The 22,247-nt window shown below is 34.3% G+C and overlaps 2 protein-coding genes across 2 annotated transcripts; one reads left to right on the forward strand and one right to left on the reverse strand.

Annotated features, from left to right (window-relative positions):
* LOC109839609 (alpha-galactosidase-like) lies at positions 2,123-6,346 on the forward strand. The gene is made up of 14 exons (XM_020408100.1): positions 2,123-2,346; positions 2,473-2,531; positions 3,230-3,286; positions 3,391-3,425; positions 4,244-4,347; positions 4,457-4,532; positions 4,637-4,695; positions 4,810-4,875; positions 4,982-5,172; positions 5,261-5,343; positions 5,430-5,520; positions 5,730-5,779; positions 5,883-6,023; positions 6,105-6,346. The coding sequence occupies exons 1-14, from the start codon at positions 2,186-2,188 to the stop codon at positions 6,189-6,191; spliced, it is 1,260 nt and encodes a 419-aa protein (XP_020263689.1). The 5' UTR covers positions 2,123-2,185; the 3' UTR covers positions 6,192-6,346.
* Positions 6,753-15,532, reverse strand: LOC109839412. Its single transcript, XM_020407836.1, has 6 exons — positions 15,383-15,532; positions 14,348-14,565; positions 14,155-14,278; positions 13,920-14,005; positions 13,633-13,724; positions 6,753-7,247 (listed from the first exon to the last, which is right to left on the reverse strand). Exons 1-6 carry the CDS (start codon positions 15,530-15,532, stop codon positions 6,949-6,951), a joined length of 969 nt encoding a protein of 322 aa, XP_020263425.1. The 3' UTR covers positions 6,753-6,948.

The following is a 22,247-nucleotide window of genomic DNA, read 5'->3' on the forward strand; positions in this document are numbered from 1 at the left end:
AAAGAGCTCGAAAGCTGCCACAACAGTCTCATCTGTGGCAGCTTTCGGGCAAAAACGTCTCGGGCAAAAACGCCTCTAAAGCTACCACATATGGGACTGCTGTGGCAGCTTTCGAGCTCCTCAGTCTCCAACCAAACGGAGCCTAACCAATGGCTCGGAAGTGAATAAGTTCAAGACAAAGTCATTGAAGTTTCCAAATACATTTTGACTGCACACAAATTTTATTGGAAAAACGCATGTCTGCAGAAGAGTGCAGGTCAAATACCAAAAAAAAAAAAGGAGTAAAACATTAATTGTTAAGGTTGACCAAGGCAATGAGCTAGGTAGAAGGTATTCATAGTATGGATGCCAACATGGGCCTCCATACGTCAAGTGTCTGTAGATTATAAATTCTTAAGCATGTGTTTGGATGTTGAAAAATAATATAGAATGTTAAAAGAATTGAAAGAGCATTTTTGGAAAATAAAAGCGAGAAGAAAGCATTTTCAAAATTTGTGCGTAATGTTTTGTAGGGGATTTTGAAGTTGGAGTAGGACTGTAGGAGAAATTGGAAGCGCGCCAAAATTGAACTCGTCAAATACTATGAAAAAGTGAAGTCCATCTACGTACAAGACAATAATAGGCGAGTTAGGCGAGTTAAGATGCAGTGGGGGGAAACTTCGCTCCAGGATATTAAATCAGTTCAGGCTCCTTTTCTTTCGGCTCTCCGGCCTATGAAGTATATTAACTATGATATTTTGCAGTTGTTTTGTTATGCTTGTCATGCGCAGCACCTATGTCGTTTCGAGACTAAGAAAATATTCGATCATAAGGCCTTATTATACATGGACCCAAAAATAGGGGACCCTGAGTGGGACAGGTGAGGTGTCGCCTCCCTGTCCCGTGATACACTGTTCATGAACAGTGCATCCCGGGACAGGGAGGCGGCACCCTCACCTGTCCCACTCAGGGTCCCCTATTTTTTGGTCCCTAAGGCATTTTTCTATCGACAAATATGCTGATCAAACTCTTGGGCATATCTTGCGCAATTAGATAAATGGGCAATGTCCTAATTAGGCTCTATATATGCCAACCTTCATTTTCTTTTTCATTTTTCTAATTTTCCTTTTTTTTCAAAATTACTACATATTTAATTACTGCGACCGACCAATCTCTGTGCACTATAGCCCCAAAAGTTTGGTCATAGTCATCAAATCTTGATGCAATGTCCAAATGTGAAACAAATTGTTGATCACTTTGTATCCAACAAAACTCAAGTCAATTCTGACCTTTCCGATCACCGTCCCTTATGGGCTATCTTTCTACACTCTCATTTTGCTCTCTCCTCTCAAACACAAAACACCATTTTGCTCCAATCACAAGGCTCGCATACGATACTTCTGGATCGGATATAGACCGCATACGAGACTTACCATATTAAGTATTATAAATATACAAATCAGATAAGAGAAAAACATATAAGAATATTTGAACAGTTGATAAGATTGGAAAAGAAATGCGTAGACCACGTGAATGAAAGTTATGTAAATAAAACAAGTTAATCTCCAAATCAGAGTTTACATGTTAAAAAGATAAAGTTACGTTGTATGCCTCTAGCTAGAGACTACGGATCTTACTAGATAGAACTGTCCACTCGCATGCATGCGCGCGGTTCTGATAAAACTCATACTCCCTCTAGACCACTACAGCTGGTCTCAGGCCCACCAGTTTCATGTCAAAATAATTTGAACCGCCTGATCTGATTGTACAGATATATACTCGAATATATACCCCGAGCAAAAAAAAAATGAAAATATATCAATAGATATTCATCTCGCTTTATACCCCGAGATGGCATGCTTAACACTTGACTCGTGTGATCACCTCTGGATGAGATCCAGAAACACAAAAGTTTCAGGAGCCGGCCTAACACTTGACTCGTGTGATCACCTCTGGATGAGATCCAGAAACACAAAACAAAAAAGAAGGAGAAAATGACAATTTTTTTAAATATATATATATATAATTTATTTATTTATTTTAAAGATAAAGAAATAATAACAAGTGGGCCCGGCCCCTTTGAGAGCCGAAGGCCTATAAATTGGGAGGCTGAGCCCCCTGCATCCTGCGCTTCACTAATTAACAGACTCAATATTGGCTACAGCAAATATATCCCATCATTTTCTAGAGTTGTTATCTTACGACCATGGCTTCATTACGGGCCGGGTTTGAGTTTGGGCTGGACCGGGTCGGGTTGATCTTCTTGTTCACGGGTCTGCTGATGTCGGCGACTGTCGCCGGAGGTCGGGTCGTCAGAGAGGGTAGAGGCCTCATTGAGAACGGCCTTGGCCGAACTCCTCAAATGGGGTAATATAATAATTAATGATGAAAGTATCATGGTTTTATTTGCATAATGTATGTTTATATCTGATTACATGGGTATTTTAATTATATGTACTAATGTTATGAGTTATGTGATATCGGTATGATCAGTTGGAACAGTTGGAACCATTTTCACTGTGACATAAACGAGCAGATGATCAAGGAAACAGGTGGATATATATATATATATATATATTTCTTCTTATTTAAATAGTTTAATATTTGACCTGTTGACTTGTAATAGCATTTTATGTAGTAAGTAATAATAGCATTTTATGTAATTTTATGTTTTTTACGTGAAAACACCAAAAGCAGGTTGTAACACGTGAAACTATCTGATCAAAGAACAAAATGTTATGGCTGTAACTATTTTTCCAAAAAAAAATAAATAAAATTGTCTTTGGAGTAGCATTTTCAGTGTTTTAAAAAAAAATCATGCAAGTAGTACATGTTCTACCATTTTCATAAAATCCTAACTTTTACCTTAGGGGGTTCTTCATAAAAATAAAAACTTTATATTTACTTTAATTTTAATGAAGGTGGCTGAATTCATTTTAAAATATTATATGGATTGTGGGGAGATATACTTTATTTTACCAAAATGACCTAGGTCCCTATTAACATATATTTCTTTTTCATTTATTATGTTATGTAGTTATTGATTTATCAAACTTTGAATAAGTTTCATATCTTCTTAATTATTACAATGATAATCATTACAGAAAGCAGTAATGTTGGTAGAAGAACTGCTATAATTCATGTTGAGTGTCTTCAGCTTTTTTTTTCTTTTCCTTTCTTTTATAGTAGCAATAATAGCTATTAATTATTTGCTCTAATTATGGCGGGGTTTTTTTTTATGGCAATATAGCTGATGCAATGGTCTCTACCGGCTTGGCATCCTTGGGATATCACTATGTAAACTTGGGTAAAATTTTCAGACATCCGCATTCATATTCGAAGATTTTCGCAGATAATTCCAATAATTAAGTTGAGTTCATATTAATTCTGTAATTTTCCAAAATGTATCAGATGACTGCTGGGCTGAACAAGACAGAGACTCTAAGGTAAATACACAAATCACATTCACATTATATGTTCTCTTTGACATTTTTCAAAAAAAAAAGACAATAGCAGAACTCATCATTTTAGACCGACTTTTTTTTTGTAGCTACCTTTAGCACTCAATTGATAAAATTTAACGCTCAATTTTGCTAAAAAGATCGCTATGGTTCCACAACTTTGTAGCTGTCTTTCCTTTGTTTTTATTGCTTCTTTCAGTGCAATCCAAGCAACTCTTTGTCTCCTAATCAAGAAGCAACAAACTGAGGACTCGGAGTTGGTTTTAGTCAAACCAGGGATCGATGCGAACGAACTAGAAATCTGTCCTGATGTTTTCTTCGGTCTGACTCGTGGAGTCGAAAACGCGGTCGTTGCATCATTTAGATCAACATGTTCCACATAATTTTTTGTAAGAAAAAATCTATGAGCATGAAGGCTAGGATTTGAATGCTGTATTAATTTCCTGAATTGGCATATTTATGTATCTCCGTTCATTTCTGTTGACCACTTGAGCAGAGATTATTTTTGGAACCGTTGAGCTAGTGCCAAACTCATCATTTTTCTTGTACTTCACTCTTTGTTTTTGTAGTTTTGGCGCAAAACTGCAGAAAGTGTTTGGGTTCACATTGTTCAATCATAGCGTGTCTCATCTGAAAAAATAAAATAAAATAAAATAAAAAAGGGAAAAGGTTTCTAACTACCATATGGGATAATCATATGATAGGTAAAAATATGATCATCCGTAATAATTAATATGTTTATCATAGATATATTACCTGAGTTTCGTTTTGCTCTCATGCTTTAAGTTATGAACTTAATTCAGGGTCACTTGGCTGCCAAGGCATCAACATTCCCTTCAGGCATAAAAGCTCTCGCAGATTATGTGCATGACAAAGGGCTAAAGCTTGGAATTTACAGTGATGCTGGGTAAAAATTTTAAATTTATTAATCTAAATTTACAGTAGGTATTCTTATTATGGTAATGATGTTATTTGAGTTATTGGTTTCCATTGAACCTTAACTGCAAAATTTCCAGGACACAAACCTGCAGCCGAAAAATGCCAGGGTCACTTGGACATGAAGACCAGGATGCAAAGACCTTTGCCTCATGGGTATATGAAATTTTAGTCAATACATAAATTTGATATATATTTAATTAAATCAGAAAAGATTAGGATAATGTGTCAGTTACCTTCATACATATTTTCCTTTACAGGAAGTTGACTATTTGAAATACGATAACTGTAACAACCCTGGTACTAGCCCTCAAGAAAGGTAATTATATATCTGAATTAAATCAGTATAATAAACTTAATCCACTCAAAAAAAATTTAGCAATTTAGTTGTGTGATTGATTCTGATATGTTTCTAATTGCTGACACGAAACAGATACGCCAAGATGAGCAATGCTTTGCAGAACTCGGGAAGGAAAATTTTCTTCTCTCTCTGTGAATGGTAATTAGTCTTGATTTTATTCATACTGAATAATCTAATGATATGTTACATAATTTTAATTAGTAAACATAATCTAGAATACATTTTTCTTTAAAAAAATATGCAGGGGTCAAGATGATCCTGCTACATGGGCTGGCAACATAGGAAATAGCTGGAGGACAACCGGAGATATAGAAGATAATTGGGACAGGTATAAAATTTTAACATTTAAAAAAAAATCATATAACGTATTTTCTACATCTCGAGCTGATGAGAATGACAAATGGGCATCATATGCAAAACCTGGAGGATGGAACGGTAACATCTCAGGAGTCTAATTAATCAAGATATTGTAGCGTAGCGAATGAACAAAGTTTTTCTATTTATTCCAAGTTTTTTTTTCCAGATCCTGACATGCTTGAAGTGGGAAATGGAGGGATGACAACCGAAGAATATCGGTCACATTTCAGCATTTGGGCTTTGGCTAAGGTACATATCAGACTATAACTCCCCATTATTAACTGAAATTTGAATAAATTTCATTAATTTCACTTGCTTAAATTGGATGCATGCAGGCTCCTCTGCTTATTGGTTGTGATATCCGCTCGATGGACAATGTGACTCATGAAATACTTAGCAACTCAGAGGTCATTGCAGTTAACCAAGGTAAAATATATATATATATAAAATATTTAAAAATGAACCAATTTTATTTAGTTTTTGAGGAGAACACTAGCCTTGTCCAAGTTATTTGAGGAAGATACCCGCTTCACGTTTATTGAATTATGGCTTGATCAGTCGCCGCTGCATAAAAATAGAAGGCCTGAATACATTTCTTTGTCAATTTATATTTAATAAATTTATTTGGTGTTCAGATAAACTTGGAGTTCAAGGGAGGAAAATCAAATCGGATGGAGGCTTGGAGGTATTATATATGGTTTCAAATTAATCAAGATATGACTATATATCTACATAAAGTCGATAAACATAACTTTTAAAAAAAAACTTCTTTATGTATTTTTTTTAAGGTATGGGCTGGTCCTCTCAGTGGTGGTAGAATAGCTGTTGTTCTTTGGAACAGAGGATCATCAGAAGCATCAATCACTGCAAATTTTTCAGATATCGGCCTGAAATCATCGGATACAGTCGATGCTCGAGATCTGTGGGAGGTAATATTTTTATGAGAACATACTGATTATTTCCAATTTAACGATTTTATGCAGGTTCTTAACTTATGTTACTTTTTTTAGCATTCAACTTCATCATCAGTTCAAGGGCAGATAACGGTGAAAATGGGGTCTCATGCATGCAAGATGTACGTCCTGTCGCCGAAATAGACGAGGATATATTAATGTTCAACGGTACACTAACGTAAATTAGTGTAGCCATTGCTCAATGTATGAGTTTTGCTGAAAGTGGAAAGAAAACTAAGTGTAAAATTCAGAAATAAAAAAGAAAAGCACAATAGAATAGAGCAACTGCCTTCACCTGATGTTGTGTTTTTGCGTCTTGCGTTTGCGTTTTGTTACCGAAGAACTATAAAATTTAGTAACACAAAAAAAAAATTCTCCCTTTTCTTTCGCATATTCTAAGCATGAAAAAAAAAACAAACTTTTTACCATACAAGTAGCCTCAGAAAAAAATAAATAGCATACACATTCGAATAAAGTAGAAAAAACTATTTTGTTGAGACCAACTTTGCAGATTATCTACAATGCACGTGCACATCACATGCTCAAAATCTCAATACCTGCTAAAAGCTGAAACATTAGGCCATTTCACCAAGATAATAACATGTATAGGAAAACTGGTCTTTGGAAATCACTGGATATTTTCCTGCAAAACATATTCTAAAAAAAATGATCAGGTCACTAAAACATACAAAATTGAGGCCCAAATTTCATCAGAAAATAATACTTGAAATTGAGTTCTATAAGATGCGGTTACAGAAAATGCCAAGATTTTACCAAACACCAGCAGCCAAGACTTTACTTGAACCGGCACTTTCTATAAACTACAAGTACTGCAAACCTTACAATTAACTGTTATTATGTTCTAATATATATTCAATAGTCTCTTCATAAACTCGAAATTCTAAGGTGTTGAACAGAACTGAGTGCTAGACATGTCTAATATCCCCGAAGAGCGATTCCTGAAGAAAATAAAGTCATGGTGTTGAACTCCCATTTGCTTAAGCCAAGATTCTGCAGCGTTGTAGAGATTAACGAACTTATTATGATCTTCACTTGTGGGAATTTCCCAGGGACTCCCTTGCATTTTCAACGAAGCAAGCCCAAAAGATGGAATTGAGATTTCTCTGCTGACTTTCTTGTACCTTGGACCGTTCCTTCCAGATTTGGAAGGGTTCTGCTTTTCAATTTTTTGGGGGAAATCTGAATAACATTGGAAATATTAATAGTGGTAAAAAAAAGTAGAGAAAGAAAAATTATCTACTTTCAAATGTGAGTAAATCAAATCTTTGTTATCCTACAAACACAACTACAAGCAACAAAGAGATGATTACAAGAGCTTCATAGAAAAAGTAAACACTATAAAAGAGAACTTGAAATAACTCACATGGCTTGATCACAAAACAAGTAACTAGAAGAACCATTTTTGAAATTCATGGAAATTTATGCTTCATGGACACAGATATCAGCGACATGCACATCATTTGATAAATCGACATAGACATACGGAAAAAAAGTACAGAGGGAGAATATTCTCTAGAAGTCATCATGCTACATTGATGACAATACTAATAACATCTAATTTTGTTAGACAAGAAAATATGTACAAATGAACAAAATATAATTCAAAGAACATAGATATGAAGGAAGAAAGAAGTAAATAAACACTTTTTTTGGAGAATAGGTCATTATTTGTGCAAGCGTGTTGAACCGTTGACCTTTTCACTAAGACTTGTTATTTAATGCTACTACTTTGTTTCGATTTTCATAGTCCTATCCTAAGAGATTTAATACTTCTACTATCATTGCGTTCACTTTTAAAATATATTTATGATATTTGATTGGGTTGTATGTCAGTTTGGGAAATTCACTTCTTGGTATAAGTTTGATGTAGATCGTGTGGCAAATGAGTTCATTGAGAATTTCGGCCGCTAGAAGCCCAAGCGGAGACCTGGAAGGGTCATTGGTTTGTCCGCAGAGAAACAACCATATCTCCCAATCTCGGAAGCCTTTTCAGACATATAATATATGAAAATTACATAATTCTACAAGACGAAATCAACCAAAACAAACTCATAGACATTTGGTCCTCAACGCTCAAATTAATTTGCAACATTCCCTTGGCAATGTCATTTTCTGGACACTTTGCTATTTTTAATAATAAAGTAGGCATATGTGGATTAGGAAAAGGATTTGGTTTTAATTAAAATTCAGATAATTGTAGTTAAACTACACTTTCAAATTATGACGCTACTACATACAAAAGTGTGGGGTCCTTCCACTTTGGATTGCCACCAATGAATCATCACACACCCCACAATCTTTGGGAGTAGAAGTGCAGGAATAGTTAGGAAAAGTGTAATCTAGTTATCACTAATTTTAAATTTTGATTAATTTATTTCTCAGTCATATGGATTCTTTTAAGGTAGTTTTTGGTACTTTCTATGTTCAGTAAATTATGACTGCTTAGTAGTTAGTTATGTTCTATTTAAAAAGAAGATTTATAATTTCTAGACGTTTTACTTTCGATAAATAAAATTTGTCTTTTCAAATAACTTCAAGGATTTGATAGTTATCTTCCTCATGATTTCTATGATTTCCTTGTGGATTCTAGGAGTCCCTTGGTGGATTCTGAGGTTGTGCTTGTGGATTCTAGGAGTCCCTTGGTGGATTCTGAGGTTGTGCGTCCATGTTGTGTCAGAGCTCGTTAAGAACTCACTTAGATTCCTTTGATAGCTAAATGAATTGTGCTTGAAGAAAATTTTAAGTTCGTGAGATAATTGATGACTTAAATAGCCTAAGCTTGTACAACTCGATTCGTAAAGTAGTTGATTGGATGAAGAAGCTTCTAACTGAATGAACAAAAAATAAGCTCTCATGTTAATTGTGTTAGATATGTTTTTCCCTATTAACAGGGAACAAGTCTTACCCAAACAAAAGTTGTCCACTTTAGTTTATTATTCGATTAGGAGCATGTTCATATAAATCAATGTAGGCCTAGGTGATACCTAGGCTACTTAGGTTCTGTCTGCCTATGTCTTAAGAACGCTTAGAGAGTGGACACTGCTTATGCAGACTACACTACTAGGCCTTAGTCATGATTTTCTTTCTCCGTTGTTGCCTCCATGTCCTCTGACCTCCTCCGAATTCCCACGCCCTCCTCCATTAACTACGAACACTTCCTCCAATTCATTCAACCTTTAGCAAGCCTCCCTAGCCACCACTTAAAACAAAAAAAACAAAATCTCCTAAGCCTAGTGCCTAGGTGCTAGATGCTAGTTTAGAACCTAGAGGTGCTTAGTGCTTGTGATAACATTGATTATAATAAAAATTAAAAATATAGCAAAAAACGCTTAGGCCTTAAGTTCCCATCTAAACGCCTAGGACCTAGACAGTAGGTCCAACGCCTAGGCCATCTAGCATTTTTTATAACCTTAATATAAATATCTCACATAAAATAAATTACACAATTTCCTTATATCAAGTATAAAACCTATCAAGTAAAGTATCTATATTGATTACACTCATCTTTGGTAAAATAAGCAATGACATTTACACTCGAAGCAAACAACAATTTGTTACCAAGTGTCTTCAATTCTTTTAAAGCATCATATACATGCTTGGTTCACTCTTCTTGATAGTCTTCGTAAATCTAGTTAGGCATGGTATCTTTTGTCCATTAATTGTGCACTTTTCTCCAATACAAACGAATTATCCTAATACTTATTCATGGAGACGAGTATAAGGACCTATTTTCACTTGATTTCAAATCTCCTCTTGACCTAGCACCATTTTGGAATGTTTGCACGATTGGAGAACATTTGATATTGACCAGGACCAGTAAAAATATTGGATTGTGCAGCAATAACAATTTTCTGGTTATTTTGGAAAGATAAAGACTAACGTATCTTTAATAACGATTTAGTTTTTTGCTAGAAACCGTCAGCTCAGCAAAACTTGCACGACTTTGATTCATATATTTTTATAAGAAAATATAATTTGGTCTATAGTATACAAGTAAACATCTTTTGAATTTTGCGTATTCGCTCTAACCTACGCTGATATATAATGATCTTTGTGAGGGCAGTGCAAAGTCGGAGGAACGAAGGACAGACCCTCATTCGTATTGTAGTTTAGAGAGCAAAATTGTAATTTTACAAGATAGCCTTTTTTTCCCTTTTCTTTCTTTTCTTTTTCATATTTCTAGAACCTTCTAAACCATGCCTTAAGAATAAAATTTGAACTCAAATAATTAAATATGTATCGTATTATATGTGATAAGAGATATTAAATAGAAAACGATAAAATTCTTTGCCAAAAATTATTAATATATGTCAATTGTAACATACATTTCTTTTTTTTTAAAAAACCATGATGAATTTAAAGCATATTCTTTTAGTTTGAATGGTAGAAATTTTTAAAATAAGTCCTTATACTTTATGCTATTAGGAAAAAATAATTGTCTATAATGATTTTAATTGATATTTAGTAAATGGATTACGATATTCTCATGCTCCAACAACTTCATTAACAAGTCTTAGATTTATAATAATCTTACATTATTACATTTATAAAATATTTTAAAAATTCTAGAGTATTTTTGAGGAAATTTAAACTTCACGATGTAAAACTTTAGGTACTTCGATGCATGAACCTATTTTAAATAGAATTTACAGTGAATAAGCTTAATGTCTATTGCACGTGCATTTACGCGTGTGGCAATGCTAGTAATAATATACACACAAACCGGCTTACCCTCTAAAAACTTGGACAAGATAGGCTCGAAAAAGATATAGACTAATAATAAGGTTATTACAACGCTGGGCAAAAACATCCTCCTGCTACGGGGTGCAATGTCATATGGCACTTACAACCACTTGGAAATTGTTGTGGATTCGAATCGATCACCTTCAATTACCGAAATCACAAGAAGTGATAAAAGAATAGAAATAAATGAAAAATAAGGGTAAACAATCACAAAAGAACGCAAATAATTTATAATGAGGAAAACCGTTGCGACAAAAAGCCTTGGGATGATCGCACCAACGAAACTCATCATGTTGAAATTCTTACAAGCCCTAGAGAAATTTTTACCTAGTGTACAAAGTGTAAATGCAATAATCCAAATTCAAAGAAACAAGGAATAAATTTATCGATGAAATTGATGAACCGCCACCATCAACTGTCGCATAATCTTCCTCTCCATTTCTCTCTTTACTTTAGTGTTTTTTCTTTTCATACATCATCCTCCATATGAACAAAGTTGGATTTCATAGCCCTAGAGTTTAAATACGCCATCCTCCATATGAACAAGGTTGGACTTCATAGCCTTGGAATTTAAATACCTAAAGTTAGGAAACAATTCAAAATAAGGTTTCGTCATGTCTCAAATCTTAGGAAAAAATTCAAATGAGAATCTCATCAATCCTACAACTTAGGAAACAATACAAATTGAGGATCCTACCAAAATAGGAAAAAAATCAAAAGCGGAGCTTCTCCGCATATGAAGGAAAACCCTACCAAACAAATGTTCCTCTTGCCAACTAGGTGAGGGGTAGGAAATCTTCTGACAAAGAACTTGCAACTCAGCAAAATCTTCATCAACATATCGGCACCATTGTCATCTGTATAGACCACCAAATCAACTTTTTCCTTGTGCAAAACATCTCCTATGATGCCTCATATCAATGTGGTTGACCTTGCATAAAAATTCCTTCCAAGATAAATCGCCCTTTGACTGTCAAACAATAAACCGTATTTTTCATGCAAAAATCCAAGCTCCATCACGAATCCCACGAATCTCTTCACCCAAATCATTTCCATATGAGCTTCCATCATGACAATTAATTATTATTCACAATTGGCAAAGCAACATGTTTTGTAGCCTCATTTGCCAAGCCATAACTCCCCACTGCAAATTTGATAATGTAACCCAAAGTGATTTTTCGCGAATCGACATCTCCTTCCATGTTTGAATCAATGTACCCAATCATCCGTCACTTTTCACTCCTGAAACTCAATTTCCAAACAGAAGCTCATACCTCAAACCCACTTCAGTGCATTCCAAGGTTCTCTATCCAGATTGGAGAGCACCTAACTAATTTTACCAACCACATGAGCAATGTACAACATTGTGCCAATCATCGCATAATTAAGCTCACAACTGTAAAGAATATGGGACATTTGACATATCTTCTTTCCCATGCTTGTCGATGGATAAGATGATGTGGTTTAAAGTATGTCGCAAGAGGATCGCTCGCACTTTTGCCCCATTTATAAAGTACCTTGTGGATGTATTACCCTGAGACAGTCACATCATCTTATATTTCCTAGCTTGGCTAATCCACAACCCAAATATCATCTTAGCTTCACTAAGTCTTAAATAGCAAAAGATTTGGCTAACTCATGCTTCAGCTTAGTGATTATTGAAGCATTCTGACAAATAATTAGCATAGCATTGACAATAAAAAAAAAGATGAAATCATCCTCCACAAAAAAAAAGTGATCTGACACCATCTTCTTGCAACCAAACTCCCTAATGAAGTCGTCAACATTCATTTGCCAATCTCTAAATCAAGCCACATTGTCAAACACAACATAAAACCGGGTTGAAGACATTTTCACCATGAGACAAAAAGTTTCCTCACATCCGATCCCTTTCTCTGATTGAAGCTCTTGGCCACCTGTCTAGCTTTGTTTCATGGGTGAGAGCAACTTTCATCCCAGTTCACTCGAAAAACTCACTGATTCTTCAAAGCTTGCTTGGCCTTAGCAACCATGCAGCTTATACGTGCAATTATCAAGAAGTGAATTCATCTTATCTGGCATTGCCTCTATCCATTTTTCCTTGAGTTCATCTCCAACAGCTTCTATGTGTGTATCAGGTTCTCCCCCGTCATCAATAGTACATAGCCATTAGACGAGTGACTCTAAGATGGAATACGTTCTCTTGAAGTCCTCCGAGTGTAATAGCTAGATGTTCTTGTTGAAGGCAACAACTTCTTTCTCAGACATTCATGCTTATCATCATTCTGTGGAACTTCGTGATTTTCATCACCATGTGCCTCTTCATCAACTTGGTATGGCGTTTCCATAGAGTTGACACACATACATAAATTGGTAATTTCTAAGAATTAGGATCACCAAAGTATGCTATCTCTAGGAAAAAGGTAGTAAACAAGCATCATTGGCTGCCATTAACACATTTAGTAGTCTTTATTGTCTTCTATATCCATCCGACCGATATAGTTTCAGTTTCTTGTCTAAATATATCATTACTTTCTGTTTTATTTTATTTTATTAGATGTTAATTATTTTTATTTTTATTTCTTTATTTTTTGTGGTGTGTGGAGATCACATATAGGAAAATCAATTTTTAAGGTATTAACTACATGATAATTAGAAGGGTAGATATACATAACATATATAACACATGAAAAATGTTTGACGAGCTAAAAAATTAAAATAAACATGATAGGAAAATAAAAATTTACAAACAAAATGATGTGACATAAGAGGTGTTTAGAGAAGTAGAATATAACTACATGCTTTGTTTATCTTGCATCTTTGCTATAGAACATGAACGCACCTTCGAATTTAGTGGAGAGACTGTGATAAGTCAGGAAGCATGTTGAAGACTCCCGTGCATTTCTTTGTGGAGGTATTTGATAAATCGGGTACCTAAATTTGAAACCAAAGAAAAAACAGTAAAATTGTTAGAACTGCTATTGCGGCCTCCTTGTTTAAATCGTAAGAAAATAAGTTTTCCTAGTATAATGCTTGTATATACATGATTTTGCCCATAGTATGTCTACTCTAAAAGACAGATTCTACAACTTTCCAGAAATATAAATAGCTTATCACAAAGATGCATACCAGGCAACTGACATCCAGCTAGGAGGCGAAATGTCAGCACTCCTAAAATTTAACAGCCCCGGATACACCTTGGCAATCTCGAGTATCTAAAACACCAAAGCTACCACTAAGTAACCTATATATACAGATATGCATCAATCAAATAAGACATACTTCCGTCTTTGCAAATTTTAGTCTTCTTGCCTTCCTTCAAACAGGAAAAAAATAATTGAATAAGCAAGACATAGGAATATACCTTGCTAAAGAGCGGCAACCTGTCATATGGACTAGAGCCGTCGATAAACTCCAAGTATAAATGCCCATTCCCCTCTCTTTGTGGCCTTAAACCCTCATGGCCAAAACCAGAGACCACTGAGTCACTGCAATATTTTGAAAATATTAATTTCAATTGAATTCTATCTCATAAATACAGTGGTTTAATCGGCAACCTGGATGTGGCAATGGGGTTTGTTGTGTAGAGTTGAATTGCTGAGAGGTACGGAGTATAGTATTGGATTGCAGGCTCCCCATTCTTTAGATGGATAGGAATACCGAGACCATAGGAACTACATTCAGCATACTGCTCCCACAGACTCGCAAGGCTAAAGAACTCAACCTTGCCTCTGTTAGCTGTTTGCCAACGGCTGTTGATGCCTCGAGCATATGCCTACATTAGCAAACCAAAGTCGTGTGCGTACTAGATTCATCATTAAAGGAGCAGAACATAATATTATTGATCTTTTTTTCTCCTTCCTTTCTCATGAATAGGACAAATTTTGAAAACCATCCTATTTGAGAAAATAATTGCAAAAATAGATCCATTCACAAAATATTTGTGAGAACCGACCCAGTTTTAGCCGTTGGGTTTCACGGCTGAAACTGGGTCGGTTTTTACAAAATATGTTCCGAAACTTCACGGGACTTGAGGTCCCGTGAAGTTTCGGAACATATTTTGTAAAAACCGATCCAGTATCAGCCAGACGGCTGAAACTAGGTCGGTTTTGACAATTTTTTTTAGAATAGGTCGGAATTTGCGATTATTTTCTCAAATAGGATGGTTTTCAAAATTTGTCGTCATGAATATGTGTTTTGTTGTAAATAATCGTCTTCTTTATTACCGATAAACAATTACAGATCAAGCCCTTGCCTTAAAAATATGTTTACTAAAGTCATATTAATTAGTTTCCCTAAATAAATGAAACTATAGGATCAAAAGGAAAATTTCAGCAAATGAAAGATAGCAAGAAAGCAACACTAAGCTTATGCATTGTCTGTTCTCATGCAGGATAAGAATTATGAAAATACAAATTTTAATTTGCCCAAAAAAACAGAAAGCAAAGTACTTTATTAAGAAACATAACTGCAATACATCCACAATAAAAGTTCAAACTCCAACGGTCTAAAGAGAAAATTGAAAGCAGAGATTATTACCCATTTCTTTCCTCAAAAAGAAAGAAAAAACTACCCTTTTCTCTTCTTCATGCCTTGGCGTACCCATCTATATCCAAATTAGACCTAAGAAATCTTTTGAGATTACCAATATCTGAGGATGAGTTTGAAGCTGATTCAGTGAGTTGAAGGCTGATTATGAGGAGGAGGAGGAATCTGAGGTGGGTGATGTTAAGCCCTTTCATTTTTTTTGGGGGGCCAAATCTCCCTCCTCTCGAGGTACCAAGATGGAATTTTTGTTGCTCAAAATTTGACCTTTTTGCTGTTTCGCTATTGATAATATTGATTTGATGTGGAAAAATTGGAACTTGGATGGGATTTTAAGATGCCGAGATGAGGAAGCGTCTCTTGCTTTTGAGGGGAAGAAGAAGAGGGAAAAGGGTTTACCGAGGGAAAAGAAAACAGAGAAAAGGGTGATATATGCAAAATTGAGGATATTGGTAGTCTAACAAGGAAAAAACCATCGCTCGAAAGGGTTTCTCGATAAATTTTCTAAACAAACTCATTCATTTTTTTTTTTTAATTAACCCCGTTAAAATTTTTATAAAAATCAACTTATTTTTTAATCCAATTCTTAAATAATCAAGATTGTCAACCCTAACTATTTAGAAACGGGATAAACAAAAAATAAGTTAATTTTTGTAAAAAAACTCAAGTGGATCGATTTTTTTTTAAAAAATCTTAACAGATTTATTTAGAAAATTTCTTCTTCTAGATATTGATCACTCAAATCAACCATAATTTCATATCAGTCCCTCACACCATTGAATTTCCTTATTGGTCCCTTAATTCATAAAGGCACTTGCAGTTTGGTCCCTTACGCTAGCTTACGTTCCATCTGAGGGAATATTCACTCAGGTACAACTTTTTTGCATGGAAGCTCCAATCACACCCCTCAATCATGTTTCACCAATCATTTCTTTAATGGATTTCTATGTGCAAATCTGCGAACTAAATTCGCCCAACATCTTTCTCAACGGTCTCCTTATCTCAAAAAATGACCATTTAAGGGTCTTTTAGTAATTGATCGTGTTGGGTTCGAGCTAACCCATCCATAATTTACAAACTTAATTTAAAAATTAATAGGAAAAATCCAACCGGAACCACCCTCGTCATTTGAGAGACCTATCAGCAATTTCAACGGTTTAAAGAACTAATTAAAATTATGGATTTTTCTACCAATCCAATAAAACTATTTAAATTCCCTCAATAAAAAAATCATCTACAACGTAAGAGATGGGCTTGCAAATAATTACTGATATCTTATCACTGATGCCATATATTAGTTAAGGAGCAGATGATAATTTGAATTGGTAACAATACATAGGACATCATTTAGGCATACATAACATTAACAATAACAAAAAAAAATCTGCGAACTAAATTCGCCCAACATCTTTCTCAACGGTCTCATTTATCTCAAAAAATGATCATTAAGGGTCTTTTAGTAATTGATCGTGTTGGGTTCGAGCTAACCCATCCATAATTTACAAACTTAATTTAAAAATTAATAGGAAAAATCCAATCGGAACCACCCTCGTCATTTGAGAGACCTATCAGCAATTTCAACGGTTTAAAGAACTAATTAAAATTATGGATTTTTCTACCAATTTAAATTTCCTCAATAAAAAATCATCTGCAACGAAATACTATAAACGTAAGATATGGGCTTGCAAACCAAATAATTACTGATATCTTATCACTGATGCCATAAATTAATTAAGGAGCAGATGATAATTTGAATTGGTAACAATACATAGGACATCATTTAGGCATACATAACATTAACAATAACAAAAAAAAAAAATTAATTAATTCATCTCTACAAGTTTCCCTAAAAAATAATTATCTATAAATTAGGACTACTATTAACATGAGAAGATGGGCATGCGCATAATTACCCATGCATTACTACTGACACCATAAATTCCAGAACAAAAGAACAAATCATCAATTTTAATGGGCGAACATAAAACACTTCAAAAAAAAAATTAAATAAATAGAAAATAAAAATAGGGGAACGGGGAGAACCTTTGGAGTTGAGAGGGTTTGGACAGTTGGAGTTGTACGGTTGAGGAAGGATTGAAGGTTGGAGCGACTCCCAAAACCTGTACCTTCAGCAGCCATCATGCTACGGGCTAACAGTAAAGCTAATGACAAAGATTAGTATTACTTTTAAACAAGATTAATTAAAACCCAAATAATAAATAAATAAAAAGAAAAGAACGGAAGAGACTCAATGAGAATGATAAAGAAACAGAGGAGGAGAATGAAGGATAAGGAACTGACGAGCCCAGTGGAGAGCAAGGAGATAACAGGAGAAATCTTTTTGCAAGAAGAGTTTTTTTTTTTTTTTTTTTTTTTAATTTTTTTTTTTTTTGGGTTGGCTATTAATCTCACACGATGCTTCTGCTTGCTTCCAATTAATTACTACTTAATTAATACTTGTCAAAGATACCTCATGCTCACCTCCAATATTTAGGAAGGATCCACCCCTGGTGTTATTTCTTTCTAAAGAAGATGAATCTCTGTGAACAATGTAAGAAATGGAAACAAGAGGAAGACGATATTTGATAGAATGAGATTCATTGAACTCTCTCTCTCTCTCTCCTTCCTTCTTCTTCTCTCTCTCTCTCTCTTGTTGTTGGGGTAGAGGGAGGGGTGGTGGTTTTGCTTTGTAGTGTAGTGTTTAGAGTGCAACTAACTCATTTTTGAAATGTTGGGCCAATTGCAGTGGGACCCGCTGCCCTCTCGGTTGAGTTAATGTTTTAGGGTGGCATTAGGGGCACACCCCCCCAACCATACTTCCAACCACACCCCCTCTCTCATTTGTTACAGTACACCGGGCCCTACATGCGATTTTAAAATTTTAAAATCACATGTGGGGCCCGGTGCACTGTAGCGAATGAGAGAGGGGGTGTGGTTGGGGGTGCGGTTGGGGGTGTGCCCCTATCATTTTCCCTATTAATAGGTATCAACTAGGAATTAAAAAAAATATTTGTTTTTCGTGTGTGTGTGTGTGTGTATATATATATCCGTTAGGATATATGAATAGAGATACAAAATATTTATATCTTCTGTATTAAGCTTTTTAGATTACAACAACCAAATCTTTGGTTCAAAATGAGCCAAAACATAATTTTGTGAAGGAGGAAAAACCAACTCCTTAAATTGTTATTGGACTCTCAACTTTTACCTAAAGTAGCAATTTATACATTTTTCTCTCTATACAACGTGTACTGATCTAATATGGTCATTTTATAAGCTGCCAATCTGTTGGGAAAACACCTATTAAGTTGTGGAAGTTAAAATTCCCCTCTTAATTTGTGTGATAAAACAGACATAGTAATCTACTAGCAAATATAGCAAACGAGGCACACCGGCTTTTTATGTGGAAAACCCACTAAGAGGAAAAACTACGCGACCTACTCCAGATCGAACTTCTTCTATCTCAAGTAATAGGATTAACATAAGTATTCTCCAATGAGAGAATGGTCATAGAGATAAACAAAATATAAGTGCGCCAATGCAAACTCAAACAAGCGATATGACACGGAGTTCGGTCCCCACGACCTATGTCTCCGCTCCTCACCTCGAGGAGATCTCCACTATCACAATCGGGTTTTCTACGCTCACCCGAATAACGTTTACACCTCACACTCGGTTTTCTAGCTCACCGAAAACTTTACAACCACTCACAATGTAAACACACTAACTACCATCTCAAGTGTTGGTCTCTAGCCCGTGTCTTCCTTAAGTGTTAGGAATTACAACCTCTCTCTAGGCATTACCATATACCACACTCCTCTTAGGACGACCCCGTCTCTCACCACACACTCCTCTCGGTGTACTAGTGTAATACATAGTGAACCTCACAATAATAGCTCTCAATACAAATAAATTGTTCTCTACAATGGATGAGAACACAATGTAAGCTCACTCTCAATGTCACACTCCCCACAACCCAAATTATACTATGTATGAAATACAATAAGCTCAATGGTTGTGTGTGTAAACAAAGAGTATCAATAAAACAATTAAACTCAATAATAAAATCTAGCTTATGGAAATTTGAATCAAAACAATAAAATAGCTAGAATTGAGTTTAAGGAAACGTCTCTATAGATAACAAGAGAGAGGGAGAAGAGTAAATGCTCAAACACCAAAGGATGATCTCCACTTTGCTCTTGTGAAAATTGCTTCACGAACTAAACTTGAAACAAACACTAAAATAAACTTAAAACCCTTATAAAACTTGTTTTAAACACTTTTTGATTACATCAGAATGTTAGAGGGCAATGGGTATATATAGGATCAAGAAACAAAGCCCAAAAACCAAGTGAAACACAGCAAAAAGACAAGAATAACGGAAACAAAAAACTAGCCGTTACAGCATCAGTCGACTGACGGCTTCCATCAGTCGACTGATGAGCTGACCGTTAGAGGCATTTTCTAGCTCATCAGTCGACTGTCGAACTTTTATCAGTCGACTAATGGATCATCAGTCGGTTGGTCAGTTGACCAAAACAAAACAGAAATTTTTTGTTATTCGGAACAATTTCTTCAGTCGACACATCAGTCGACTGATGTCATCAGACCAGTCGACTGATAACAGGTTATCAGCCTGTTTTGAAACAAAAATCTGATTTTCAAACTGACTTTAAAAATAGCAAATAAATTCAGAAAATTATGAAACTTTAGGAAATGATTGTAAACATGATAATACACATGTTATAAAAACTGGTTTTCAAAAAGCATCTCCCATTTGTAAAATATCATCATTTTGCAAATATGTCCAAAAACATGAAACTAAACATACATGTTTTGACATTTTGACTTAAGCAATGTTTTGAAACTTTACAAACTAATTTTATAGACTTGATAAAAGATACAAACTATTGTCTCACACACTAGCGCTGCAGCGCACACAACACACACACACACACACACACACACACATCAACATATACTATATATAATATATATATTATATATATATACTATATATATATATAATATATATATAATAATATATATATATATATATATATAATATATATATATATATATATATATATATATATAGTTATATATATATAATATGTATTGTATGTATGTATGTATGTATGTATGTTATGTACACATATATTACATATATGTACATATGTATATATATATACATGTATATATACATATATAGTATATTATATTATCAATATATATATAACATAATTATAATATATATATATATATATATATATATATATATATATATATATATATATATATATATATATTATATATATATATATATATATGATATATCAGTACTATATATTATATATATACTACTATATATAATATATATATATATTATATATATATTATCAGTTATATATATATATAGTATATATATATATATAATACAGTATATATGTATATACAGTTATAATATTATATATATATATATATATATATATATATATATATATATATATATATATTATATATATAAATACATATATATATATATATATATATATATATATATATAATATATATATATATATATATATATATATATATATATAATGATATATATATATATATATATGTATATATAGTATATATATATATATATATGTATATATAGTATATATGTATATACATATACATATGTATATGTATACATATACATATGTATATGTATACATATATACATATACATATGTATATGTATACATATACATATGTATATTTAGAGTACTTAACACACATAATATAAAACCGAAACTATTTATACCCAAGCTTGATAAAGGTCTTCAATAAGCTCGACTTGGTACACTTGCGGATGAAGCTTGAACTTGGATCTTCAACTTGAATTGTAAGGTTTCAACCACTATTCCGCCAACCTCCATAGGATATAATCGTGAATGCTCGATTCCATCCAACCTCCAACATATTGTTTGCCTAGAATAAATACAAAACACAAATACTAGACAAACAACATTAGTTATAAATTATTTGTTAATCATCATCAAAACAAAAGGACCCAACAGGTCCCTGGTTGATCAGGTAGGTAGCTGTGTTGACTACTTCTGCCCAGAATTTCTTTGGGAGTCCTGCTTGAAGTCGCATGCTTCTAGATCTTTCAGTCAATATTTTGTTCATTCGTTCTGCTATGTCGTTCTACCGAGGTGTACCTGGCACTTTTCTCTCCAATCTGATGCTACTCTCATAGATTTTTTTTTTAACTTTGAATCTTCATATTCGTCTCCATTATCTGATCGTAATTTCTTGACCTTCAACCCTGTTTTGTTTTCTACCATAGCCTTCCATCTCTTGAAGACTTCAAATACTTATGATTTGTGTTTCATGAAATAGATCCAAGTCTTCCTCGAGTGATCATCTATGAAAGTCACAAAGTATAACCTTCCACCAGTGGACTGTATTGATGCTGGACCCCACACATCTGTGTGAACTAGCTCAAGCTTCTCTTCCTTCGGTGTTCTGCCAACTCTTTTAAAACTTATTCTCTTTTATTTCCCGAAGATTCAACTTTCACATAAATCAAAGTCAGCTGACCTCAAACCTGGTAACTTTCCATTCGACTGCATAACCTTCAGGCTTTTGCTACTCATGTGACCAAGCATCTGGTGCCACAAATTTGGATCTTCTTTACTTTCAACCACTGCAATGGATCCACATGCATTTATCGTCATGTAGAGAGATCCACTCTTCGTACCACGGGCAACAATCATAGACCTCTTGGTAACCTTCCACGTATCACATGCAAAGGTTGATGTATATCCCTCTTTTGCCAAATGTCCTATGGAGATCAGATTCTTCCTTAAGCTAGGAACATGTCTCACATCATTCAGCTTTCATATAGACCCATTG

Source organism: Asparagus officinalis, chromosome 4, assembly GCF_001876935.1.
Source record: "Asparagus officinalis chromosome 4, Aspof.V1, whole genome shotgun sequence".
Classification (NCBI taxonomy): Eukaryota; Viridiplantae; Streptophyta; class Magnoliopsida; order Asparagales; family Asparagaceae; genus Asparagus; species Asparagus officinalis.